The sequence below is a fragment of the Dipodomys merriami genome, unplaced genomic scaffold (assembly GCF_024711535.1).
Source record: "Dipodomys merriami isolate MVZ:Mamm:240054 unplaced genomic scaffold, mDipMer1.0.p SCAF_7, whole genome shotgun sequence".
Lineage (NCBI taxonomy): Eukaryota > Metazoa > Chordata > Mammalia > Rodentia > Heteromyidae > Dipodomys > Dipodomys merriami.
Genome location: NW_027206290.1, coordinates 68,669,307 through 68,696,584, shown reverse-complemented (window position 1 = coordinate 68,696,584; position 27,278 = coordinate 68,669,307). Strand labels below are relative to the sequence as shown.

Here is a 27,278-nt window from a genome sequence, read left to right as displayed (position 1 = left end):
TGAGGGATGGCTCCGGGCACTTACGTGGGTGCTTGGGTGCTGGGTTGGCTATAGGAATACCCCCAGTCTGTGGCTGGTCTGGAAACTGAAACTGGACAGATGGGGGAGGGGGAGGGTAACTCGGGGGGAGGGTAACTCAAGGGCACGGGAGGCCTGTGGTGGATATTCTCCCAAAGTGGAGGGAGAGAGGGAGGGAAGAAGAAAGGAGCAAAGAAGGAAAGGGAGGATGGGAGGCAGGGAGGAAGGAACTCCCTGGTTCTGTTCCGTTCTGAGCTCAGCCTCAACAGGAAACTGAAGATCGATGCAGAGGAAAAGCAAAAAGAATTTTATTTAAAAAATAAGACCCTCCCCCATTATGACCGCGAGTCTGTCTGGGGCTGGAACTGGGTGCCAGGGTCCTGGGTGGGCAGAGGCGCGGGGTCACCTTCGCCCCTCAACCTCTCTGGCTGCGGCTGTCACCTGGGGAGCCATCCGAGAGGGGCTGGCCACATGCTCCCTGTGCAGCTAACGGACAAGGAAGCAGCAGCACAGAGAAGTCAAGGGCTTCTCTGAGGTCACACAGCTTGCCAGAGGCAGCTCTCACGGTCCCAGCTCTTAACCCTCTAACATCGGTGAGCCTGCCTCCAACTGGAGGCTTCAAATCAGAGGTCTCAAAAGTCCAAGGACAAGGCAGGCTAGGGCTGGGGTGGGGGGTGGGGGGATGTCAGTCCCAGGTCTGGTGACACTGCTACGCTGGGGAGAGGGGAGGGTTGAGTCTGGCAATTCGAGGCCCTTGCTGACCCTGGGCTGTGTGCCCCCCTCCCACCCCCGGGTCCCAGCTTGCAGGTGGCAGGGGTGGGGGCAGGCCGGTGCCTCGGAGTGCCAACCTTCCCCCCACCCCTGACCCCAGGCCTAGGCAGTGCAGTCCAGGCTGCAGTAGTCAGCGGTGGCAAAGAGTCTGAGCACGTTGACCAGCGGGAACATGAGCAGCGCCCCGACCAGAGAGCCCAGCTGCACCGCCGCCCCGCACCACACGAGGGCGCTGTGGCTCCGGTCACGCAGGATCACGCCCAGCATCACCTTGATGTAGCTGAGAAAGGCGGTGAAGAGGACCCAGGACAGCACCTGTGGGCCCATGAGAGAGAGAGAGAGAGAGAGAGAGGAGGGAGGCTCGGCATCAGGGAGACCCCGCAGAGCTGCGGGGATCCCCCCCACCTCCCCGGGCACGGGAGTGCTGGGTGGCTGTCCTCCCACACTAAGCTGGGGACGCTGCTGCCTCTCTCACGGTCAGATGGTGGCGTGTGGAGGAGTGTGGGGACCTGTCACCTCCCTCCCCTGAGCCTGCGTCTCCAAAGGCTTTGGTCAGTAGGAGGAGGGGTCCCTGGTGGTGGGGGGAGAGGCAAAGCACAGGAGGAGATACTTACGATGAGGACTTCCCCTCCCCAGTGGCCCTGCAGGAGCGGGCAGGGGCTCAGCACAGCCATGGCCATGTTGTAGGCTCCAAAACCGGTGCCCAGCAGCGTGAGGGCCCCCAAGGTCAGCAGGGACCTAGGAACAGTGGAATGGAGGAGTGACAGAGGGACAGGGCAGCCCCTCTGCCCCTGGGGCACTGTGAATGGCCTACCCCTCTGGGGTTAAAGGTTACAGCCTTATGGAAACCCCAGGCTGCCATGCCCACAGTGGGACAGACAGACAGATGCCTGAGGGTCAGGGTGGCAGTGGTGGGAGCCAGCCTCCCAGAAAATCAGTTGCCAGGCACCGGTGGCTCACACCTGCAGTCCTAGCTAGTCAGGAGGCTGAGATCTGAGGATCAGTTTGAAGCCAGCCTGGACAGGAACGTCCATGAGACGTGTTGCTAATAAACTACTAAAGAAAAATTCTTTTTTTTTTTTTTTTTTTTTTGGGTCCAGTCATGGGGCCTGAACTCTGGGCCTGGGCGCTGTCCCTCAGCTCTTCAGCTCAAGGCTAGCGCTCTACCACTTAAGCCACAGCGCCACTTCCGGCTTTTTTCTTTTTGTTTATGTGGTGCTGAGGAATTGAACCCAGGGCCTCATGCATGCAAGGCAAGCACTCTACCACTGAGCCACCTTCCCAGCCCCTTTTTCTTTTTGCTTATGTGGTGCTGAGGAATTGAACCCAGGGCCTCATGCATACAAGGCAAGCGCTCTACCACTGAGCCACCTTCCCAGTCCCCTAAAGAAAAATTCTTAAAAAAGGAAGTGGTGCAGTGGTTCAAGCAGTAGAGCGCCAGGCTTGAGCTGAAGAGCTGAGGGACAGCACCCAGACCCAAAGTTCAGGCCCCATGACTGATGGAAAAAAAAGCTGGAAGTGGAGCTGTGGCTCAAGTGGTAGAGCACCAGCCTTGAAAAGAAAAAAGAAAAAAAAAAGCTCAGGGACAGTGCGAAGGCTCTGAGTTTAAGGTGTAGGAGCTGCACGCGTGCACGCACACACACAGATAGACACAGACACACAGATAGACACAGACACACACTAATTCTTTTTTGCCTTATTCTTCAAGCAGGCCTCATGTGTTTGCTGGGGTGTGGCGGGGAAGGGATCCTGATCTGCCTACCACAGCTTCCTTTGTGACTGGAATGGAAGGTGTGTGCTACCACATTCGGCAGAGAAAACATACCCAAACCAGCCCCCATGAAGCCAGACCAGGGGATGGCGGGGGGGGGGGGGGGGGGGACTCCTGGGGTGCGGGGTTCTGGAATGAAGTGTTCCCCCATTCCCTGGGGTTCCTAGGGCCAAGCGAGGATACCTGGTCGGCAGGAATATGGACAGGAAGCAGGCGAGAGGGCTGGCCACGGAGCTGAGGGTGGCAGCCAGGTGGTAGGCCACGGGCCCGTAGGGCAGGCAGGAGTAAGTCTGCACGGAGGGCAACACGCCGTTGGTGAGCGCATTCACGAAGGCCACCACGGTGTAGATGAAGGCCAGCTGGGCCGGGCGGAGGAGGGCTGCTTTCTGCTCCAGGGGCTCCCCGCCTTTGCTGCTGTCTCCAGGGCCTGGAGACCCCGAGTCCACCTCTTCTCGCGGTCGGATGGAGTGGAGGGTGATCTGGGATTGCAGGAGGTCCTCTATGGAGCCGTGCCGGCCGCCGGGCTGCCGCTGCAGGAGGAGGAAAGCCACGAGGCAGCACAGCATCATGAAGGACAGCAGCAGGAAGAAGACCAGGGGCGAGAAGCGGGCCGGCAGGTAGCGGCTCTCCAGGCGGAATGACGGAGAGGGGCCGCCGGGGCCCTGGGGGAGAGAGCAAGGCAGGGCTCAGTCCCGTCCCTGGGGAGGAGGAGGAAGGCAGGGACGCAGGGCCACAATCGGTGAGTAGCAGATTCCCCAACAAAGCCTGCCCCTCAGCCATGCGGGGGAGGAACATCGTTAGGCGTGCACCCGTGCTCCTCATGCCGTGCATCGCGGGGCTCATGGCCCTAAATCCCACCGCACGAAGCCAGGACAGGCCGCCTTCCTGCCTCCCTCAGTCATTTCAAACGGGTTATTCTGAGACACCATAAGGAGAGGGGCAGCTCTGTAAAGATGCCCATGTGAGTGGGAAGCGGCCGGTGAGGAAGGAAGGGCATCCGCACCAGCGAGAGCAACATGACAGCCCTTACCACCAGAGAGTCTTTTCCTTTTCTTTCTTTTTTTTTTTTTTTGGTTGGTTGTAGGGCTTGAACTCTGGGCCTGGGCGCTGTCCCTCAGCTCTTCAGCTCGAGGGGAGCGCTCTACCACTTAAGCCACAACACCACTTCCAGTTTTCTGGTGGTTTATTGGAGAGAGGAATCTCAAGGACTTTCCTGCCCGGGCTGGCTTTGAACCCTGATCCTCAGATCTCAGCCTCCTGAGTAGCTAGGATGACAGGCGTGAGCCACCGGCGTCCAGCCACCAGAGATGCTTTATTTCCCTTTCTAACAGGCAACCTCGACTCATCTCCCACACATCCACTCCCGTCAGGGAGAAGGCCCAGGGCCCTGGAGCTTGCTGTGGCTCAGGGTGCTAAACTCCAATCAATCTCTTGGCTTTTTGAGTCCCTACCTAAGTAAAACAGGGTTTCTGTTCTTAATTTGCATGTGTCACTTTTTTTTTTTTTGGTTGGTCATGGGGCTTGAACTCAAGGCTTGGGTACCATCCCTGAGCTTTTTTACTCAAGGCTAGCGCTCCACCCCTTTGAACCACAGCTCCACTTCGGGTTTTCTGGGGGTTAAATGGAGATAAGAGTCTCATGGACTTTTCCTGCCTGGGCTCGCTTTGAACCCTGGTCCTCAGATCTCAGCCTCCTGAATAGGATTACAGGGGTGAGCCATAGCTCCCGACTTCTTTCTATTCTTTTTTTTTGGGTCCGGTTGTGGGGCCTGAACTCTGGGCCTGGGCGCTGTCCCTCAGCTCTTCAGCTCAAGGCTAGCGCTCTACCACTTGAGCCACAACGCCACTTCTGGCTTTTTTCTTTTTGCTTATGTGGTGCTGAGGAATCGAACCCAGGGCCTCAGGCATGCAAGGCAAGCACTCTACCACTGAGCCACCTTCCCAGCCCCTTCCTTCTGTTCTTAATCTATGTGCATCACGGATCTGTAGCCTCATCAAAATAAAAGGTTGTCTGGGATCAGGCACAGTGGCCCCGGTCCTGCCGGTACCTGGGTGATGCGAGTCTCTCCAGTGGTCCCAGGACTCAGGGTGGCATCAGCGGTGACGTTGACACAGGTGCTGATACCCGAGCCTTGGATGAGAGCCACGAGCGCAGGCAGGAGGCCGCTGAAGCCTTCGCCCACGAAGAAGGTGGTGAGGTAGTAGGTAGGCAGGCGGCTCATGAAGGGCAAGAAGGTGACGGAGGAGGTGCAGTCCACCAGGGCCAGGAAGAAGGTGAGGACGATGAAAGCGATGCTGTGGCGGCCGCCCATCACCCAGGATGTCATGTTCCACAGGAAGGCGAAGAGGATGCAGGAGATGGTCCCCACGCCCAGGATCGCGAAGATGATGGGTACCTCGGACAGGCAGCCGGGCCGGAAGCGGTGCAGCAGCGTGACGAGGAGGGGCCCAACGTTGGCCAACTGGATGACCACCGTGAGGTAGGAGGGCAGGTGCCAGCCTTCAGGCAGCTCCGTCACCAGCAGAGGCAGCTCCACCCAGAGCCCATTGATGGCCACCCAGGAGCCCATCCCGAAGACACAGACCAGCAGGTGGACCAGCAGGGCCATGGCGCGTGTGCCTCGGGCCGGGGGCCACTGTCGTGCAGATCAGCCTGCAGGAGAATGGCGGGGAAGGACATCGGGGAGAAAGTTCAGGTGAATCATCCATCAAGAGACTATAGGGCCCAGGGGATTTTATTCCCAGGAGCCAACTGGCTTTTTATTAGCAGAAAATGGGGATACATTCCTTTGCCTGTGACTAACCTTTCTAAGTGTGACTCATCAATCCAGGGGCTGCAGAGGGAAAGCTCAGTGCTCTGAACCGCACGCTTGGGAGAACACACAAAAGCCAACATGGAAGCACCTAACAACCCCCCCCCAACCCCGTCCCCCCCCAACCAGCAAAGTCAAGAAATGGAAATGACAACCTGGGAGGTATTTGCAGCGTAAATCACTGACAAACAGGCTTATTTTCAAGCCGGAAGTGGCTCTGTGGCTCAAGGAGTAGAGCACTATCCTTGAGCAAGAGAAGCTCAGGAATAATACTCCTGCCTTGAGTTCAAGCCCTAGGCTTATTTCCCTGATTTGTAAGGAGTTTGTCTGGGTACAGATTACACTTGTAATCCTAGCTACTCAAGAAGCTGAGATCTGAGGATTTTAGTTTGAAGCCAGTCCCAGTAGAAAAGTCCTTAAGACCCTTATCTCCAATAATCACCAAAAAGCAGGAAGTGGAGGTATGGCTCAAATGGTAGAACATCACTTCAAGTGAAAAAACTCATAGGGACATAGCACCCAGGCCCTGAGTTCAAGCCTCAAATATTGGCACTGGTACACACGCACGCATGGGCGCGTGTACGTGTGTGCACATACACGCACACGAGCGCACACACACACACACACACACACACACACACACATACACACACACACACACACACACACGATTTTATAAATCAACAACAAAAGACCCCAGTAAAAAGTGGGCCAACAGTTTGGTATGCAGAACAGCATATAAACAGTTTAGAAGAAAAAGCACAAATAAAATTTTCACATATACCTCTCTTCACTATGGGAAAGTGACTCCAAGATGTCATTTCTCATCACAAGTTTGTCCCAAAGACAAAGGTTACCTGCCATTTGATGTATAAAGTTATTATTATTTTATTATCATTGCAATAGTAAAATACAAGAAACAACCCAAGTGGCTATCAACAGTGGAGGAGCGAGCAGAGGGGCTCAGCTACTGTGAAATACTATGTACCCCATTACAGGACTCAGGCTGGGGAAAGCGGCTAATCTCTGGCTGAGAAGGAGCAGTCTCCAGGCTCCACTGTAAGGGAACAGAAGCCAATGGAGAAAGACAGAGGAAGAAGCTACTCTCCATTATAGCAACCTGGACCCTTGACCTGCTGGGAGGTTGGTGACCTCTGTGTGTGTGTGTGTGTGTGTGTGTGTGTGTGTGTGTGTGTGTAATGGTACTGAAATTTGAACTCAAGGCCTTGCTAGGATTGCTTGCTCACAGCTGGTGCTCTTCCACTTGAACCATGCCTTCAGCACAGCTTTTTGCTTGGTAATTGGAGATTGAGCCTCACAGATTTTTCTGCCCAGGCTGGCTTCAGACCAAGATCCTCAGCTCTGATCCTCCTGAATAGCTGGGCATGAGCCACTTTGTCTTCTGGCCTCAGTGTATGTCTTACCTTTAAAAAACCCACTTTTTATTTATGAAGCAAGGAACATATTGCCTAACTACAGGGACCTCATTACTTGAAATACATTTTCAATCTGGTGTGTTTTTTTTGTTTGTTTTGGTTTTTGGTGCTGGCCCTGGGGCTTGAACTCAGGGCCTGGGGCCTATCCCTGAGCTTTATTGCTCAAAACTAGTGCTTTATCACTTGAGCCACAGCTCTACTTCTGGTCTTTTGTTGGTTAATTAGAGATAAGAGTCTCTCAGAGTTTCTGGCCCTAGGCTGGCTTTGAACCATGATCCTCAGATCTCAGCCTCCTGAGTAGCTAGGATTACAGGTGTGAGCCACCGGTGCCCAGTTCAGTATGTTTTTATTTTTCCCCTTCATGAAACTACAGAATTCTCTAGGGGCCAGGCCTTCAGAGACCACCTACTCCAGCCCCGTGGACCAGTGTCAGCCCACCTGAGCTGCTTCCTACCAGCTCTCCCAAATAGTCGGGCTTGAATCGTGGCTCTGCAGGCTGAACTGGCCCTGCCATTGCTGGCTGGGCAGCCAGCTGGTTGTGGGCAGCCATCTTTGCTCTTCTCACCCTCTGACACTCTAGGGTGCTCGCACTGAGCCCTGGCTCACACAGTGCATGCGGGAGGGCTGGCTGATTGTTGGCAAGTCTCAGGTGTCTTGGCAGTTTGTTTCTAATTCACAGGAAAATTAAGTTTACGTTGTTATAAATATGCTCTCCAAGAACCATCAAAGTCACAATAACAGGAAAATAATTGTCCCAGTAAGGCAAAATACACTTCTGCTCAGAAGGGCTCGCCATCAGCTGAAAATCTGGTAAGCAAGCACACTGGACAGGCAGTCGGCTCAGGGATTTATTCCTAATGCCGCAGGCCCCGCCCAGCTGCTCAGCTCTGCTCGTGACTGGCTAGTTTGAATGGGGTAAAATGTATTTACATAGTGTTTTGAAATAAGATTAACAGTCTACAAGTAATCCCAAATATACCCACACCCTCTGCTATTTCTTGAACAGTCTAAGGTGTGTCCTAATTCCATCTTGGAAAATAAACCACTTTAAGAGAAATCTTCACATTTTACAAGAAATTTTTCTCATAAAGGCAGTTCCTCTTTTCCTTAACAAAGGCCAAGCCACCAGGCCAAATCAAGAACTTTTTTTTTTTTTTTTGCTGGTTTTGGGGCCTGAACTCTGTTCCTCAGCTTTTCAGCTCAAGGTGAGTACTCTACCACTTGAGTCACAGCACCACTTCTGGCTTTTTCTGCTTATATGGTGCTGAGGAATTGAACCCAGGGCCCCATGCATGCAAAAGCAAGCACTCTACCATTGAGCCACCTTACCAGCTCCCAAAGCAGGAACTTTTTTTTTTTGGGGGGGGGGTCTGGTCGTGGGGCCTGAACTCTGGGCCTGGGCGCTGTCCCTCAGCTCTTCAGCTCAAGGCTAGCGTTCTACCCCTTGAGCCACAACACTACTTCCGGCTTTTTTTAATGTGGTGCTGAGGAATCGAACTCAGGGCCTCAGGCATGCAAGGTAAGCACTTTACCACTGAGCCACCTTCCCAGCCCCCAAAGCAGGAACTTTTAAGCAACACATGTTGAAAGAAAAGACAGCCAAGGCACTCATGGCTCACGCCTGTAATCCCAGCTACTCAGGAGGCTGAGACGTGAGGATCAGAGGTTGAAGCCAGCTGGGGCAGGAAAGTCCATGAGACTCTTCTCTCCAAGTAACCACCAGAAAACCAGAAGTGGTGCTGTGGCTCAAAGTGTAGCATGCTATCCTTGAGTGAAAAAGTTCAGGGACAGTGCCCAAGCCCTGAGTTCAAGTGCCACACCCAACAGCAGCAGCAAAAAGAAAAGATGGTTTTTCTCACAATGATTAATAAAACCAGAACAGGAAACATCTCCCCCCTCCAGGAGGTTCTGGCTGGAGTCCTGTGTGGCTCAGGCTCCAGCACTGAGAGACAAGTCACGCACCAAGCTCTTCCTGACACAGAGGGAGCCAGGCCCAGGACCGTGCCAGGTGATGCTGGACGGGTCCCTGTGCGCTCGTCCCGCAGGCTTGACTCTCTCCTGCCTTTTCCTTTTTAAATTTGTTTTTTATTTTTGGAGACCAGATCTCCCTAAGTAACCCAGGCTGACCTTGAACTTGAGATCCTCCTGCCTCAGCTTCTTGGGGATTACAGGTGTGTACGACCATGCCCGGATGGTCCCTCCTTTTCCGGTACCTTCAGGAGAGAGTCCAGGTGGCCACGCCTCACCACAGCACCTCCCACACCCTGGCCACATCCTCTCCTACGTCCCACACACAGATCTTCCTGGGGACCCAGAACGGAGGTGGTCAGACCTGCTCCCAGCCTGCTCCACCGCCTCCCAGAGCAGGCGGCTGAGCTCTGTTTTCTCCCTCCCAGAGCTGGCTGCCAAGGGCATCTGCCAGGCCTGGCTCCTGGGCGGCCGAAGGACCGGAGGAGAGAGGCCGACTCCCTGGGCACCCCGTGTGCTCCAGCTCCAGCTGTGGCCCAGCCTGGAGCTCAATGTCCTTCATCCAAGCTTCCTGCAAGATCCCACCCAAGAAATCTTCCCAGCCCTCACCAAAAGCTTGGGGTTTTGCTCCAGAGCGTGGATGAAAGGCGGGGCCTGGGCCTGGCAGCCTGGCGCTGGGTAGGCTGGGAGGTTTTGTTTTGTTTTGTGTTCCTTCCTCAAAGATTTGATGAAGCTCAGGATCTGTAAATTGGAAACTGGTTGGCCAATGCCCAGGTGGGCAGGTGGGCAAGCGAGCATGATTTTGGTTCACTCAGTGCTTGAAACCACCCGAGCCATCTCTAAGTCAGGCGGTGGCATTCAAAATGCAGGGTTTCTAGTTTCTCAGGAAAACGTTTTCAAAACGTGACCACACACGCCCACGTGCCCACGTGACATCGATGATCTCCAGGCTTTCTTTAATGTGGGCCTCCTGAAGGGAAGGACTGTCCTTGTTCTGTTCTTCTGCATTTCCTTCATTTTGCTACCTGGAAATCAAGTGTGACAACCAGAACTTGGGCAGCCCATGTGTCCTACGAGGCATGGAGACCAGACTCTCTTGGTGGCTTGTTGAGTGTGCAATTCTTAGGCCCGTCCTGGCGGCGGTGAATCCCCTGGATAACTGTATAGAGATGTATGTTCCAGGAGGCCTATGGAACCCCAAAAGCGAATGGATGGTCCGGGTATCCACCATGGCCTGGCCTAGAAAGGCAGGTCCTCTCCCAACCAGGATTTGATCAAAAACCAAAATCTAGCAAAAGTAGCTGTTTAGACACACCTTAGATCTTAAGAGGAAACTTAGGAGCAAAGGTCTTCCAGGGAAATGGGTGGAGGGGAGGGATGGATGGGGAGAGGGAGGGCGGAGCTCTTCCTGTGGGATTGGGGCAGAAGTAGGAAAGGGGAGCAGAGCCATGTCCTGTGGGTGTTTCTCTATTCTAAACAGCCGGAAGGATACAGGCACCAGCTCAGCTCAGCAGGGAGCAGCCAAGCTGCTCAGGAGGCAATAAATGACCCACCTCCTCAGGAGGAGGAAGTAAATAATTGAAGGAGACTGGCCGGTGGAAGATGGCTGTCTGGCCACCTGGAAGCTGTGGAGTAACAGGAGCTGGGCCAGGTGTCCCGTTACACATTGACAACTGCAGCTGGAGGGAACCCCGCTGGACTTCCAGGGTGCGTCCTGGGACCAGCGTCGCCAACCCCCTTTCCAACCCAGCCAGGTCTCTGGGTGCTGACCCCACGGCCAGCTGGGAGTCGCTGAGTGTCTCTGTTCTGGGGGTCAGGGTCATGCCCGGTGAGTCCACGCCCCTTTCCCCGCCCCCAGTCACCTCTGAAGGCCTCCCAGGCTGGGGACACCGTGGGGAGTGGCCATGCCTGAGGAGGGGATGGGTGTGGGGATGCCCCTGGCGGAAGGGACGGCACGTGCAAAGGCCCTGATGTTTCAGAATGCTAAGGAACAGCTCAGCACCACAGGCCCTCGGGTGGTATGGGGTGTGCATCTGTATCTTCTGCCTTGTGGGCAGTGGCCTTGAGTTCTCTTTCATCCACTCCCTCTGTTTTCACTGGCTGCCAGCTAGGAGCTGGGGAACAACTCCTGCTTGCTCTCAGGAATGTGAGGCGAGTGGTCACTAAGAGAAATAGGAAATGATCAGCCAGGGCCAAGGGCTCAGAGAGAAGCAAAGCTGGGAGGCTGGAAGGGGAGGTGTGAAACTGTGTCTGGAGAAAGAGGGTCCAGGGTGGAGACAGCAAGTGCAAAGGCCCTGGGGCGGGGCCTTGCGGCAGTGTTCCAGAAACAGGTCTAAATGTCCTGAGAACAGCTAGAAGGTCACAGCGGCTAGGCCTTGGGAGGGAGAAGAGACTGGAGAGCAGAGAGAGTTGCCCTGACCTGCAGGCCAGAGCTTGGCTGCTCTCTCTTGTGGCCCGAAGGCCCCTCCACCCAGAGACTGGCTCTCACTTAATGTTTAACATTCTGGCTGTGGGGAGGAGCCAGGGAGTGGGGGGGGGCTCTCAGCCGCGGCTGGGCTCACACCTGTCACCCTAGCCACTCCCAGGCTGAGATCTGGAGGATTGGTTGGGGGTTGAAGCCAGCCTCCAGCCAGAGTAAGGAAGCCTAGCAAGCAAAACCCAAGGCTCAGAGCGCAAGTCCTGGGACCAGCAGCAAACAAGCAAAACACTAAAAGCCAAAACGATGAGGGGGACAGTGACTGGGCACGGGGCTGCCTTCTCCACGCTGTCTGTCGCCTTCGCAGTCATTGGGAGCGTGGCTCAGGTGAGGAAACCGCCCAGAGGAGGAGAGGGGTCCCCTGAGGTCACGCAGCCTCCTCTGCTGTGAGCTGAGCTTAGGTGCAGGTGGCCTGTGTGCCAGTGTGTGTGTGCCAGTGTGTGCCAGTGTGTGCGTCAGTGTGTGCCAGCGTGTGTGCCAGTGTGTGCCAGTGTGTGCGCCAGTGTGTGCCAGTGTGCCAGTGTGTGCCAGTGTGTGCCAGTGTGTGCCAGCGTGTGTGCCAGCGTGTGGGGGGGCTGTCAGAGGCTCTCCCCTGCCCTCCGCCTGCCACAGCCTCCCCGGCATTTGAGAAATGGAGGGACCGGGCCCTCCTAGATGCCAGAAAGCAGAGGGTCAGGCCGGCCCTGTGTTTTTGTCAGTTGTGGGGCTTGAACCCAGGGCCTGGGCACTGTCCTGGAACCTCTTTGTGTTCAAGGCTAGCGCTCTAGCGCTTGAGCCACAGCGCCACTTCAGTTTTGGATGCATAATTGAAGCTAAGGTCTAGTCTCTTGGAGGTTCCCGCCCCTCAGATCTCAGCCTCCTGAGTAGCTGGGATTACAGGTGTGATTTGACTTTTATTTCTTGTGGTGCTGAGGCTGGCGCCCAGAGCCCCCCCCCCCAGATTCTCCCCACAGGCCCTGCACCCCTAGGCCCCACCGGGGTCCCCCTCCCTCCACTCCCCCACCCTGTATGTGTGGGAGATCAGCTGCTCCCAGAACTGGCCCCAGCAGCAGTGATGGGGTCGGCCGGCCAGGGTGGCCCGGCAGAGCCGGCTGGCAGCCGGGTGAGGGGCAAGCATGGGAGCAGCAGAGAACAGGGTGGCTTTTGTAGGCAGGGTAGGGAGGCAGGGAGGCAGGGAGGCCCACGGCTGACACCGAGTGGGAGAGGCCGGGAGATAAGACAGCGGAGAGAGGAAGACGTGAGAGACAGTGAGAGACAGACAGACACGAGAAAGACACAGAGAGACAGTGAGAGACAGACAGACAGACACGAGAAAGACACAGAGAGACAGTGAGAGACAGACAGACAGACACAGAGACAGACAGAACTAAAAGCAAGAAGCAGAAATTCATAGAAAGCAAGCTGGAAGAATAGAGGAAAACAGGAGAAACTGAGGCCGAGAGAGAGGCCCGGAGGGGCCGGGAGTGGGGTGTGGCGGGAGCCCGCGCCGCGGGGTCGGCCGGCCCTCCCTCCCCCGCGCGCCCCCGCCCCGGCCAGGCCCGCAGACCCCGCGCTCCCTTCCGTGGGGCCGGGCCGCGCGGGAGGGGGGTCTCCCGGGCGCCTGCCGCCCGGCCGCGCCGCCCCGAGGCCCCGCACCGCCGCGGCCCCGCACCGCCCCGGCCCCGGCCCGCCTCCCGCCCATCCCGCGGCCTCCCGCGAGCGACCTGACCCGGCGCTGGAAGGAGGGGAAAGGCCGCGCCCCGCGGCCCCGCTTACCGTCCCGGCCCGGCCGTCCCGTCGGGTCCCCGGCTCGGCGGCGCGCGCGGCCGCCCGCCCGGGCTGCACCTGTCCCCGCCCCGCCGGCGGGAGGGGCAGGGCGGGGCGCGGCCTCCCCACGCCCGGCCTCCGGCCCGGCCCCGCGCCCCGGCTTCCCCACGCCCGGCCTTCCCGCTCCCCGGCCTCCCCGCTCCCCGGCCTCCCCGCTCCCCGGCCTCCCCGCTCTCCGGCCTCTCCACGCCCAGGCCTCCCGGCCTCCCCGCTCCCCGGCCTCCCCGGCCTCCCCGCTCCCCGCCGGCCCGGCCCCGCTCCCCAGACCCCCGCGGGGACGAGGGGCATCGCGGAGACGCCTGTTCCAGATGAGGAAACTGAGTCCCAGAGATGGGGGGTCAAGAGGAGGGAGGTGGCGGAGCTGAGCCCCCCAACAGAGGCGGCCTGCACCCCACCCCATCTTCCAGTCGTCCTGAGGGGGAAACTGAGGCCCAGAGAGGCGAAGGACTTGGCCCAAGGTGCTCACGCAGGGCTCCCGGGGCCCTGGGGTGTGCCCGCGGCGATGTGGGGGGGCACGGAAATGAGGGTGTCACCCCGAGTTCTGGGGCCTGAGCTTGCCCCCCGCCTCCCCCGGCCAGGGCTTGTGCTGTCCCGGCCGCGGTGGCAGATCTGAACCAGGGCTGCGGGTGTGCTTGCGTTTTCTCCAGCCCGGGAGCTTGAACTCTGGGCCTGGGCGCTGTCCCCGAGTTTTTGTGCTCAAGGCTAGTGCCCCACCACTTGACCCCCAGCTCCACTTCCAGCATTTTGGTGATTCATGGGAGAAAAAAAAAAATCTCGTAGACTTTGCTGCCCTGGCTGGCTTTGAACTTTGGTCCTCAGATCTCAGCCTCCTGAGTAGCTGGGATTCCAGGTATGCGCCACCACCGGTGCCCCGCCTCATATTTAAGTCCTATCTCAGCCTTCATCGCTGTCTTTCTTATCTGTCACCTCTCCTAGGCACAACTGGACTCCTCCCGCCCTCTAAGTATTTGTTGTGTGACCGTCAGCCCACCTGTCTACCTGCGTCCTGGTGTGGAGGGAGAGAGTTCAGGTAAGACCTGAAAGGTAGTAAAAGTAACAGGAAAGTTTTTGTTTGTTTTTTTCTTGTTCCTGTCGTGGGGCTTGAACTCTGGGCCTGGGGGCTGTCCCTGAGCTCTTTTGCTCAAGGCTGGTGTTGTACTTTTGAGTCACAGCTCCACTTCCACTGACAGGAAAGGTTGTTTTTTTTTTTAAAGGGAAGAAATCCACTTTCAAGGCCAGACACTGGTGGCTCACGCCTGTAATCCTAGCTACTCAGGAGGCTGAGATCTAACAATAGCGGTTCAAAGCTAGTCCTAGCTGGAAAGTCCATGAAACTCTTATCTCCAGTTAGCCACCAGAAAACCGGAAGTGGTGCTGTGGTTCAAGGTGGTACAGTGCTAACCTTGAGCAAAAGAGCTCAGGGACAGCGCCTGGGCACCGAGTTCAAGCCCCCACGACCCACAAAAAAAGAAAGAAAAGAAAAGAAAAGAAAAGAAAAAGAAATGCACTTTCAGTGTGCTGAAAGCGGTCACCTGGGGGGGGAGAGTGGCTTGGGCTTTTGCTCAGCCGGTTTTCACTGTGGCTGAGGGACTTGGAGTGCTGAGTTGTCTCCAGGACCTGAGTCACAGGTGCAGCTCGGGGAGCCGTCCTGACCGGGCCCTGGCCTGAGGGCGTGGCTTGCTGGGGGCGGGGTCTGTCCGAGCTCTGTTGCTCTCACAGCTGTGGAGCACCTTAGGCTGGAGCCACGCCTTTCATTAATCCCTTGACAGGTTCTTGGGTGGTTGGAAAGTGCTGTTTACCTGAGCCTGCAAATCAGCCAAAAATACAATAACAGCTGGGCATCACAGCCCTGATGCCCTCCCTCCCTCTCTCTCTCTCTCTCTCTCTCTCTCTAGCTGGTATGAACTTGTACTCAGGGGCTTGCACTTACCTCCCCTCATTGCGCACACTAGCACTCAACCACTTGAGTCATGCCTCTAGCCTGGCATCTTGCTGGTTTGTTGGAAATGGAGACTCACACAGTGTTCTGCCCTGGGCTGGCTTTGAACTGCTCTCCTCTAGACTTCAGCCTCCTGAGTAGCTAAGATGACCGATCCTGAGCCACTGGACTGCCAGGCCTTCTGCTGCTGGCCCTGGCTGCCTTCCAACACATCTGGGACTGCGTACGTTTGCCCCTCTGTTTAAAGCTAAGGCTCATGTCTGTACAGGGAAGATGGCAGGCGGTGTCCTGATGGGTTGTAGTGCTACTTCCTTTCTTTCACGGATTAATTAGTTCTTATTTATTTGCTGTATTGGGGATTGGATTTAGGGCTCCAAGTGTTCTACCACTTGAGCCGTGGCCCCAGTCTGTCATTTTGTGTGTGTGGGACGGGGTGGGGGGGCGTAGGTTGTTCTTTAAGTAAGCTTTTGCTCAGCTGGCCTTGGACTGACAGCCTTCTGTTTACCCAGTAGCTGGATTACAGGTATGGAATGCTGTGCTCAGCCTCCTTCCTCCCCCCCAGCTTTTAAAAAAATCTGCAGGAAGTTTTATTATCTCTGTTATTTGAGTTTTGGGGTTTGGAGGCTTTATTTTTCTTCTGTCACAGTGCTGGGGATGGGACCCAGGGCCTCCAGCACACAAGGCAGATGCTTGGCCATGGAGCCAAACTGCCTGGAGCAATTCTGTCTCACCTTAAGTTACTCAAAGGGCTGGGGGCAGCACATGGGACCCCACAAGTTGCCTTTTTCATTTACTATCTCTGAGCTCTCTCTACCCCAACACAAAGTCCCATTCTGCAGTTTCATTTGTTCATTTTGATTCACCCAACAAGTTTTGATGCAGTGTCAGCTCTCCATCAGGCCTTGGGATGGTACTGGAGACACACTGAAGAGGACAAAGTCTTTGTCCACAGAGTGCTACTGTAGCAGCAGGAGATGGAAAATCACACATGATAAACAAGGAAAACTTTCAGTGTGTTAGAATAGGACCTCTCCAGAAGAGAGGGGCCTGCAATGGGGGGGGGGGGGGGGGGAGTTGGGCACAGTGGGCGGAGCCAGCAAGCCACACAGGGAGATGGTTCAGATGGAGACTTCAGACCCAGGGGAGGGAGGGAGCTGTCTACAGGCTAGCTCTGGGAGGACAATAGCTGGTCAGATGTGGGCCCAGAGGACAGGCGGGGCTCTTTCCTACAGCTGGAGGTGTTCTATGATGCGGATGCCAGCGTGAACTTAGCCTACTCTCCTTGCTGGGCTTTTATCGTTTGCCAGCAAGAACAATGTGCTAAGTGGGGTGTGGTGTTGTGCACTTGTAGTCCCAGCACTCAGGAAGTGGGGGCAGGAGACTCCGGAGCACCAGACCAACCCGAGCTACAGAACATAAATCTGCCTTACAATGAAAACTAGCTGCGCGTCCAGTGGCCAGATGCCTGGAATGCCAGCTATTCAGGAGGCAAGCATCAAGAGGGTCATGGTTGGTAGCCAGCCCAGGCAAAAACCCTTGTGAGACTCCTATCTTGACCTATAACAAGCTGGCTCACAGCTGTCATCCCAGCTGTGGGGGAAGTGTGAAAGGAGGATCAAGGTCCAGAAAGACCTGGGGAAAAGGGGGGGGGCGCCATTTGGAAAAATAAGGAAAATTGAAAGGCCTGGATGTGTGACTCAATGACGGAGCACTGGCCTAGCAAGGCCCTCATTTCAGACCTCAGTATGTCCAAAAACTGAAAGAAAGGAAGGAGGAAATCAGGCAAGACAGAACAGCACATTCGTAGAGGGCACCCTCAAATCCGCAGTCACATTTCATCTGGAAGCTTCACCTTAGACATCAACTGGGTCCGGTCCCTCCCCTGCCCCCCCCCCCCCAGCCCCTTAGTAGGGAAGCAAGGACCAGGGACAGGAGGCACTGCTGCAGTTACAGAGAGCAGCCACCAGGAGGCGGGGGGAGCCCAAGGCCTGCAGGGAACGTCTCTCTTCTCTCTCCCCCTCTTCCTTCCTTCTTTCTTTTTCCTTCCTTCCTTCCTTCCTTCTTTCTTGTTTGAACTCAGGGCTAGGGTGTGGTCCTTGAACTTCTTTTGCTCCAGGCTAGCTCTACCACTTGAGCCACAGCACCACCTCTGGCTTTTTTTGAGTAGTTTCTTGGAGATAATAGTCTCACAGACTTTCCTGTCTGGGCTGGCTTTGAACCATGATCCTCAGATCTCAGCCTCCTGAAGTAGCTAGGATTACAGGTGTGAGCCACTGACCCCTGGCTTGTGAGGAACCTCTCTAAGGCACCAGACAGCCTCATCCCTTCTGCAAGGGAGCTATGAGGGGCCTGAGCTCCACGAGGTGGCAGAGGAGGAGGGGAAAGGGAAGGGAGGAGAGAGGGGCCTGAGGGGATCTCCAGGCCAGGGAAGGACCCATCTGCTCCCGGTAAGGACTTGTAGCATGCGGCAGTCCCATCACAGCCAGCACATCCTTGTACCCAGGAACTGAGCTCAAGGGACCGGAACAGGCCAGGGGCTAGTGGTTCACATCTTTAGCTACTCAGGAGGCTGAGATCTGAGGATTGCAGTTCTAAGCCAGTCTGGGCAAGAAAGTCTTCTCTCTAATTAATTGAGCTGTGGCTCAAATGGCAGAGCAACAGTCTTGATCAAAAAAGCCCAGGGACAGTGCCCATGCTGTAAGTTCAAACACCAGTACTAGCAAAGAGGAGAGAGGAGAGGAGGGGGGAAGGGGAGGGGAGATGAAGGGAGGGGCTTAGAACAGCAATTGCAATTGGCAAAGCAATTACAGAATAAGCATGTGGGTCCTAGTAAATCCTATACATTCCTTAGGGATGTGTGTATGTGTTTACACATCCAACAGCCCTGGGGGACTGGAAAGGGGAGGGGAAGGGAACTTAATCTTTCACTAAGCTATTTTAATTGTCCTGGAGGCTGTAACCCCATTAATTGTTTAACCTAAAATTAAAAGTACTTAAAAAAGAAATGAAAGCAATAGCCAGTGCTCTTTTGTGTGCCATCAACAAAGGTCTAACTTGCAGGTCAGGGGAGGTGACAACTCCCTGGGCTGTACTCAGCCCAAGCCTGACCTTGGGTTTGTTCTCTAGGAGACACTAAGTTGCCTAAGGCAGGCCAAGGTTGAAGGTGGGAAACTGACACAGATCACAGATCTGGAAGAACTGGAAGGGGTACATGGGGGTCAGGGGCTCCTGTGGACACCTCTAGGCCCGCAGGGACAGGGGACAAGGCTAGTGGAAACGCCGGCCTGGGAAAGCCCATCACTCACTCTGTTGGGGCAGGGACCCCCTTCTGCTGAGCTTGGGGTAATTTGGGGAGCTGAGATCTGGGCTGTGTGCAAGGTAGGCTGGATCGTGAGCTGGGGTGGTGTACAGATCTGAGGTCAGGCTCAATCTCCCCAAGGTAGCTAGCTAGTTCGCTCTGCATTTTACTGCCTGGAACCAGACGGCCTGCAATTATAAAAGTTGACCACCAGGAGGCATGGTCTGCCAGGCTTGCAAACTCATTCAACTGGGAGCTACAGCAGATGCTTCCGGATGGAGGGTCTGGCCACAGAGAGGCCCTCCAGCGCCAGGCCAGAGGGGCTAGACACTTAGGGTCCCTGGGGAAGGACCTCAGACAGGGACAGATGCACGGGGACACACGCACGCTCACGTCTGGGGACAGCACTGACTTCTATCCTCACTCTTTGTTCACAGTGTTGACCATAGCCAATGTGATAAAGATTATTCATTCCCCTCCCCCCCCCCCCCCCCCCCAACAACTGGGCCTTAACTCAAGGACTCTTGCTCTTTTTGTTTTGTTTTTTTTGTTGGTCGTGGGGCCGGAACTCTGGGCAAAGACTCTTGCTCTTTCTGTTTTTTTTTGTTGTTGTTGTTGGTCGTGGGGCCTGAACTCTGGGCCTGGGCACTGTCCCTCAGCTCTTCAGCCCAAGGCTAGTGCTCTACCACTTGAGCCACAGCGCAACTTCCAGCTTTTTCTGCTTATGTGGTGCTGAGGAATCGAACCCAGGGCTTCATGCATGCAAGGCAAGCACTCTACCACTGAGCCACCTTCCCAGCCCCGGACTCTTGCTCTTTATTAGCTTTTCTCCTCAAGGCTGGCACTATACCACTTCAGCCACATGTCAATTTTGCCTTTGTTTTTGCTGATTTAGAGATAAGTATTTTGGATTTGTCTGCCCAGGCTGGCTTTGAACCTCAACCTTCAGATCTCAGCCTCCTGAGTAGCTAGGATTACAGATGTGAGTGACCTGGTGCCCAGCTGATTTTCCTCGTAATATTCTCTTTAAGTGACTCCATTACACTGGGGGCACTGTGGGACACAGGAAGACAGGATAATACAACAAACGACCCAACCTACACCCACATTTGCTGCATTTGCTTGTTCTAGTTTCTTCTAAAGCATTTTAATCTACATATCCCCAAATTCTTGAGTCTGCCTCTCTAAAAATGTAAGTCCAGTTCCTTGAATATGCCCACGTTCCCCATATGAGCACTGTGTCATATCTATGTGCAACTGCTTTCCCTGATTGCCCCAAATTATATCTAACAACTGACAAGGCTTTGGTGTAGGAGGCTAGCTGGATGAGAACCAGGGTGAGCCAGGCACTCGTGGCTCACGCCTGTAATCCTGGCTACTAAGGAGGCTGAGATTCGAGGATCGCCGTTCAAAGCCAGCCTGGGCAAGGAAGGCCATGAGACTCCTTATTTCCAATTAACCCTCAGAAAACTGGAAGTGGCTCTGTGGCTCAAAGTGGTAGAACACTAGCCTTGAACAGAAGAGCTCAGGACAGCACACAGGCCCTGAGTTCAAGGCCCCCCCCAAAAAAAAAAAAAGAGAGAAGAAAAGCAGGGTCTTCCAGTCTAATAGAAAGCACTTCCGGCGGTGGATGCTGGTCATCTTTATGAAGAGACCACGGGCACTCGGACAGCAGCAGCAGGGATCTGCCTTTCTCACTGATGCTATGAGCTTCCCAGCCGCCTTCTCTGGTTTGGGGCTAGTGTTTTTATTTTTATTTTTTTTGGTCCAGTCGTGGGGCCTGAACTCTGGGCCTGGGCGCTGTCCCTCAACTCTTCAGCTCAAGGCTAGCGCTCTACCACTTGAGCCACAGTGCTACTCCCGGCTTTTTTCTTTTTGCTTACGTGGTACTAAGGAATTGAACCCAGGGCCTCAGGCATGCAAGGCAAGCGCTCTACTACTGAGCCACCTTCCCAGCCCGGGGCTGGTGTTTTTAAGCATTGGCCTGCAGGGGTGGAGGGGTGCAGGGGGACAGGAAGGGGCCCCTTCCCTTTGCCAGGGAGAAGCCTGGGGCTTCCGCAGGTTCTGGGAGCTCCTAAAAGGTGTGCACTGGATAGGGGCTGTGCTTTCCTGGCTTCTGATTTTATGGTCAAAGCAGGCTGGGCCCTGGCCTCTCTGTCTCCACCTCCTGCCCTCACGTGGGGACAGGGACAGCAGAGGGCAGCCTGCCCTGTCCCCTGCAGTGTCCAGCACTCAGCAGGACTGCAGTGAAGAAACAAATGATTGTTACTGCATTTCTCACTCTAGTATGTCTGTGTGTGTGTGGAAGTCTCAGCCTGGGCACTTAATCCTCCTCTCCCCTTTCCTTTACTGAGCACCTATTGTGTGCCAGGCAGTTTCTAGGTCTGGGACATAGACAAGGCCTCCCAGCCTGTAAACTTACCCAGGGGTGTAAGAGACAAGCATAAACGCATGGGAAATGATTCCGGGTTGTAGGTCAGGTAAGTTGGCTCGTGCCTGTCATCTCAGGAGGCAGACGTCTGATGGATCACAGTTTGAGACTGGTCCAGGTAAAACATTCATGAGATCTCATCTCAACCAACAAGCCAGGCATGGTTGTTGTATGCCTGTGATCACAGCTACTCAGGAGGTATAGTATATGCAGTAGACTCAGGAGGTTGTCTGGGCAAAAAAGGAAAGACTATCTGGAAAAGAACTGAAGCGAAAGAGTGCTGGGGGCATAGTGGAAGGGTAAGCTGTATGCTCTGAGTGCAGATCTCCAAATGAATGAATGAATGAATGAATGAATGAGCAAGTCCAGGTGTGCCTCCCATGCGAGGACCCTAGAGGCTGGGGGGAGAGTGTGAAGAGGGTGGCAAGCAAGAGCAGGCAGGGAAGAAGAGGGGGGAGGGCAGGCAGGGAACCCTTGCAGGGGTGTGGGTGGGGTTAGGAGGAGAGGGAAGGTTCTGGATGGGCAGGGGGCCTGTGGGGTGAGCGTTGGAGCACACAGGCTCTGACTCAGGGTCCAGGCGGGATGGATGGGCTACGCTAGTGTGTACTCCCCAAATCACTGGGCCAGGGGATTGGGGTATCAGGGCAGACCTGCAGGAGAGGGAGGCAGCACGCTCAGCCCCGGCAGGCTCATTTGCATCTGATTAGCACAGGAGGCGGAGGGGTCAAGTTGAAAGCTGGGAAGGCCTGCACGGCTCTCTCGCTCTTTCTCAGGTAGTGGGTCCCGGCTGTTCATTTTCCACAAAGGCTCTGTTCTCTGTCCCCAGACCATGACCTTCCACTCAGGGGGGCCTCCACCCCCCCTTCCCACACCCCTTCAGCCTGGCTTGCCATCTGGGGCTGGGGAGGGGCCACAGAGTGGAGGTCATTTCCTTTCATAAGAAGCCTGACGGTTCGGATGCCCCTTCCTCTTGCAGAATGCCATCTGTCGGGGCCAGCCTCTGACCTCCGACCTCTCCTTAGCACAGGGCAGAAGGATGGGGATGGGCGAACCTCCCCCTCCTCCTAGGGGAGATGCAAGCTTCCCCTTCCCTCCAGAACCATCTGTTCTCTCCTGCTCTGGCCACCTGCTCCACCTGCTCCACGTATTCCCATCAGGCCACCTCCCCTTTCTGAGCCTCAGTGTCTCCAAGGGTCAGGCATCATTTTCCCAAATGCGAGTGGCTCACACCCCACTTTTGCAATCGCTGCCTGGTCTACCATCCACCAGGCCCGGGAGTGACTCGAGGTTGAGAAGGGGAATTTATGCTCCATCACGGATCTCATTTTAAGAATGCGTGACAGCTCTGTAATAGAAAATCAGTCACAGAGGTCACAATTGGAAAGCCAATGGGGCGGGAGTAACACAGTCATTAAATGCTTGCTCTGCTCCGGTGCAGTCAAACAGAGGAGTGTTTGCTGTGCATCTATTTATCCCACCATCCAGAAACAGCAGCTAGAGAAAGAAGCCACTCCAAGGCCACCAAGGAGCAGAGGAGACTCACCTGCAAGGGCAGAGGGGAGTTCTGGGGAGGATGGCTTTTTTTCCATTGGAGCTGTGGCTAACCAAGAGTACTTAACAAATTGTACTGCATATACAATTCATTTTGAAAAGACACAGATTTGCCTGGTGCTAGTGGCTCACATTTGTAATCCTAGCTATTCAAGAGGCTGAGATCTGAGGATTGTGGTTCAAACCCAACCAGGGCAGGAAGTCTGTGGGACTCTTTTTTTTTTTTTTTTTTTTTTTTGCAGTCATGGGGCCTGAACTCTGGGCCTGGGCGCTGTCCCTCAGTTCTTTAGCTCAAGGCTAGTGCTCTACCACTTGAGTCTGTGGGACTCTTATCTCCAATTAACTATCAGAAAACTGGATGTGGTGCTGTGTGTGGCTCAAAGTGGTAGAGTGCTAGCCTTGAGCAAAAAGAACTCAGGGACAAGCACCTAGGCCCTGAGTTCAAGCCCCAGGACAGGCACAGAGGGAAATTCTCTGCGTGTATATATGAATGTGTATTCCTGTCCTGGGGCTTGAACTCAGGCCCTGGGTGCTGTCCCCTATTTACTGATGTTCTTCCACTCGAGCCAGAGCTCTGCTTCTGTCCTTTTGCTACCTTCCGTGCACACTGAGCTCCCATCTCCCAGCCTTTTGTAATCAATATTCTTGTTCTGAAGTTTTCTGATTCTCCATTATCTGCTCAGGATCACTTTCTTAAAGCACAATTCTGGATCTGAGCAGAGACTATTGTAAAGCATTTAAATTTAGAATTCTATGTTGTTCTTCAGGGCCTCTCAGGTCGCTTCTTGCCTCTGGTGTTCAGGGGGATAAACCCAGACTGGCCTTGTACATGCTTGGCTTTACTTCCTTAGCGGGTGCTCTACCTCTCAAGCCGTGCCTTCAGCCCAGCTTTATGCTACTTAGACATAGAGTCGTGGACTTTAGTCCTGGTGCTGGCTTTGAACCATGGTCTCCTTGATCTAGCCTTCTGAGTAGCTAGGATGATGGGGGGTGAGACACCTGTTTTTGTAAACAGATAATACATTTTCAAGGAACAAAACCCCAGATACATAAAATACACATGCTAAAAAGCTGTCCCCCACTACCCCATCCCTCAGTTAACCCAGTATCCACTGTGGGACCCAGTTTCAGAAAAATTCAGATGCAAGCACTTACACACAGAGAACCACCTTTCAATTAAACGAAGCAAAACAATTATGGATCCACAAGGTTCAGGGAGACAGGAGATGTGATTGCATCTTGGTTTCGAACTGAGCGGAGACAACAAGACCAAGGTCAGGTTCTCGGGAGGCACAACCCACACCCCACAGCCCGTCCCAGGGCGCGGTCGGGGCCAGGTGTTATTGTTGCTCCAGTGCTGGGTCAGGATGGCCCAGCATCCTGCCAATCCAGGCACAGTTAATGACAGCTTCCAATTGGGCAGCCCCTCCTACCCCAGGGTGTAGGAAGGGAAGACCGGCCATGCTTGGATGGGCTCCAAGCTGACGGCAGGTGCTTACAAATTCCTGAAGAGACAGAACATCCCTAACACACTGCTAGCAAGGCAAGACACTCAAGAGTTCTAGAATCCACGTGATCTCCCTTCCTGTGGCCTAATCCAAGATGCTGCAACTACGCCGAGCATTTGATCTGTTTTATCTTAATGTGAGGGAAGAGCCTCAGGTTTTTCCTTTTGTCTTGATTGTTTTAAGCTCCACAGAGCAAAACCTGGCAGGCTACCTTTATCAGATATCTCAAATAGATCCTACACCTTGACTAACACCACTCCTCTCAGAGAAGAATCCTATGAACCCAGTGGTAGTCAGTCCCTTTTAAAGACTGGGACCCTGGGGTCTAAAAGACTGTCTGGCCAAGCAATCACGGGTCACGTGCATGCTGCTGTAAAACCTGCTAAAGTAAGATATTTTCACTTCTCTCAGTTAAAAACCACTCCCTCCCTCTCTCTGTTTGACTTTTTATGTCAGGTGATACTGGAGACTGGCTTAAGAGGACTTTGAAAGTGTAGTAGACTATATTTATATTGTTTCCAGTCGCTTTTGTGAATAATTACATTACTACTAACTCACCATATAAATAGCTTTAAAAAAAAAATCCCTGCTGACCACCCTAAGCTGCTTCAGCTGGGTTGGGTGAAATACCTCATGCACATGTCTAGTCCTAGTGCCCAAGCCACCAGTAGGAGGCAGCAGACAGGAGGTTGGAGATAAACACAAAAGCCAGAAACTAGTTTGTAGAAAGTATTACATCAGCTCATGTCTGTAATCCTAGCAACCCAGGAGGTTGAGATTTGAGGATCCCAGTTTGAAGCCAGCCCAGGCAGGAAGTCCATAAGCCTCTTATCTCCAATTAGCCATCAGAAAACCGGAAGTGGTGCAGAGGTTGCAAGCAGCAGAGCCCTAGCCTTGAGCAAAAGAGCTCAGGGACAGTGCACAGGGCTGAGTTCAAGCCCCATGACCGACAGAAAAAAAAAGTATTACACAGGAAATGACTAATGCTGCTGTTCTTCCCGCCCCCCCCCCGCCCCGTTTTGTAATGTTTGTGGAATTTGTCCAGTGTTAATAGTTTTTTCCCTAACTAAATCTTCATCACAAATTCGTGTAATTTTGTGTCCCATTTCTTAAAAGAAATTCCCCTTAGCTGTACAAACATCACCAAGTACAAATCCTGACCAGACCCACTCAGTGTTTACACGTCTTATAGGGTCAGCATCCCCTGGTTCTTTCTCACTGCGAGGATCAAATGCTCCTCACGGGCAGCAAGAAAGGATGGGAGTGACTCTCATACAGCAGATGGAAAATCAGTACCATATCCCTTTTCAGCAAGGAACTCCAAGGAACTAGTAGGTGCAGAGTGCTGGGTAGTTAATACAGATAGGACACTCAGCTGCTTCTTACCTGCACAGCCAAGACCTTACGCTATTGTTCTGAATCTGTTACAGCCATACAGAGTAACTGATATATTACTAGCTCCCTTTTTTGCCTGCTCCAGGAAGGCTACCCAGTAACTGTTCAATCATTGGTGAGCCGGTCAAAGAATGAAAGACACCAGCTGGAACAGAAAACAGGCTGGCTCCAAACTGACCAATGCACATCCAGGGATGGACAACTAGGAAAGTGGCCAGAGACCTTGGGATTAATTTATTCTGGTTTTGTTTTGTTCTTTGCTGGTCCTGGGGCTTGAACTCAGGCTTGGGCTCAGTCCCTGAGCCTCTCTATGCTCAAGGCTAGTGCTCTACCACTTGAGCCACAGCACTACTTCCAGCTTTTTCTGTTATGTGGTACTGAGATATTGAACTCAGGGCTTCATATATACTAGGAAAGCACTCTACTACTAAGCCACATTCCCAGCCCTTGGAACTTATTCTACCTCCCCTAAAAAATATTTTTTATTGAGGGAGGTACTGGGGATGTGGTTCAAGTGGTAGAGTACCTGCCTAGCAAGCTGAAGGCCCTTAGTTCAAGTCCCAAAACTAGGGGAAAAAAAAGAAACAGCCTTTTCTCCCCTTAATATGTTTAGCTGTTGGACATTTAGATTCCACAAAAGCAGGTGCATGGGCTGGGAATGTGGCTTAGTGGTAGAATGCTTGTCTAGTGTGCGTGAAGCCCTGGGATTGATTCCTCAGTACCACATAAATAGAAAAAGTCGGAAGTGGCGCTGTGGCTCAAGTGGTAGAGTACTAGCCCTAAGTACAGAGAGGCTCAGGGACAGTGCCCAGGCCCTAAGTTCAAGCTCCAGGACTGGCAAAAAATAAAAAAATAAAAAAAGCAGGTGCAGATGGCTCATGCCTATAATCCAAGGTACTGTGGAGGCTGTGATCTGAGGATCAAGGTTCCAAGTGAGCCCAGGCAGACAAATCCCCTAGACTCTTGCCTTTAGTTGGTCACCAAAAAGCTGGAAGTGGAGATGTGGCTCAATTGGTACAGCATCAGCCTGGAGTGGAAAAAGCCAAGTGAGAGTGCAAGACCCTGAATTCAAGCCCCAGTACTGATACGTGTTCATTCACCTGCGAGCTGTGCACGCGCACGCGCGCGCACACACACACATTCCTAAAAGCACAAAGACATTAGCTGTTATTATAATGATCTGTATGTACACAGACTTGTGGCTATGTGTATATATACACATACATACATACACACACATATATTTGTTGTACATAGTTGCCTAGAGACACATCTTAAGAAACGTAATGGTTTCTTAGCGTTTCTCCCATCTTTCTCATTTGACGGATCGTTGTTCATGGCTGCCTGATATAAACCTCATCAGAAAGTGGGGGGAATCACGATTCTGCCTCAGTGGGGCTGTGCCCAGAGCTAACTTACTAAAACGCTCCGTGAAGTGACCTCCTCCCAGGACTTACAGATAATCAGCCCCTGTCTGATGAGCGCGGAAGTTGTTTCCATAATTTTGCTACCGCGAATAACACCGGGAGAGGTTAATCGCGTTCCAGTCTTCGGTTGTTTTCCCGGGTCCGTTTCAAAACTTAAGTCGTCGCGCACTTAGGAGAATGGAGAGGAAGGGGCTTGCCCGGGGTCACCAAGCGACCTAGCGGCACGGTTGGGACGAGGAACCTGCGCAGGGCCCCCACCTGGCACCTCTGCCATCTGGGGGACCCGCAGGAAGTCCCAGGTAGAGCCACGGGAGGACGCCGGAGGCGCCACCGGGACCAGCTGCCGGAAGAACCTGGGGCCAGCTGGGCGGAAGGGGGCGGGACTGGGGGGGTGGGGAGTTCACGCTCCGCGGTTGCTAGGCAACCGCGCGGCGCGACGTTCGAACGGAAACGAGGAACCAATCAGGAAGTCCGGGGCGAACCATTCCGGTGGAGGGGTGGAGGAAAAGCTCACTTCCCTTTCCTCCGAGCCCCGGGGACCTCCGCGCGCTGGGGGCGGCCCAGATCTCCGGACCTCCTGCTCGGCTCCGGTGCGACGGGCGGCTCCGGAGAGACTCCCGAGGGGTCCCCAGTGTGTGTGGGGGGGTGGGGTGGGGCGGAGCGGCGGGCTC

The 27,278-nt window shown here is 54.2% G+C and overlaps 2 protein-coding genes across 16 annotated transcripts in view; one reads left to right on the top strand and one right to left on the bottom strand.

Annotated features, from left to right (window-relative positions):
• Fam110a (family with sequence similarity 110 member A) overlaps positions 1-27,278 on the top strand; it is a 105,065-nt gene that overhangs the window by 67,298 nt on the left and 10,489 nt on the right. The window contains exons 1-2 of one of the 5 annotated variants that reach the window (XM_070006967.1): positions 6,496-6,515; positions 13,995-14,088. Coding sequence is in view for 2 of the 5 variants with exons in the window: in XM_070006961.1 (XP_069863062.1) it covers positions 10,598-10,604; positions 13,995-14,088 (101 nt within the window). In the remaining 3 variants the exon portion in view is untranslated. Of the gene's footprint in view, positions 1-6,495; positions 6,516-10,536; positions 10,605-11,410; positions 11,580-13,496; positions 13,517-13,994; positions 14,089-27,278 lie in introns of those variants that run through there. The other 4 variants (XM_070006961.1, XM_070006966.1, XM_070006968.1 and 1 more) reach the window with 4 other exon arrangements.
• On the bottom strand, positions 305-26,958 carry Slc52a3 (solute carrier family 52 member 3). 11 transcript variants are annotated; one of them, XM_070006952.1, is made up of 7 exons: positions 26,638-26,958; positions 9,386-9,517; positions 6,157-6,229; positions 4,608-5,212; positions 2,744-3,222; positions 1,404-1,527; positions 305-1,104 (listed from the first exon to the last, which is right to left on the bottom strand). In XM_070006952.1, the coding sequence occupies exons 4-7, from the start codon at positions 5,166-5,168 to the stop codon at positions 892-894; spliced, it is 1,377 nt and encodes a 458-aa protein (XP_069863053.1). In that variant the 5' UTR covers positions 5,169-5,212; positions 6,157-6,229; positions 9,386-9,517; positions 26,638-26,958; the 3' UTR covers positions 305-891. The 11 variants fall into 11 exon arrangements, with proteins under 11 accessions (XP_069863053.1, XP_069863052.1, XP_069863051.1 ...); XM_070006951.1 differs by lacking the exon at positions 26,638-26,958 and adding an exon at positions 13,008-13,069; XM_070006950.1 differs by lacking the exon at positions 26,638-26,958 and adding an exon at positions 13,008-13,029 and having other exon boundaries at positions 9,386-9,935.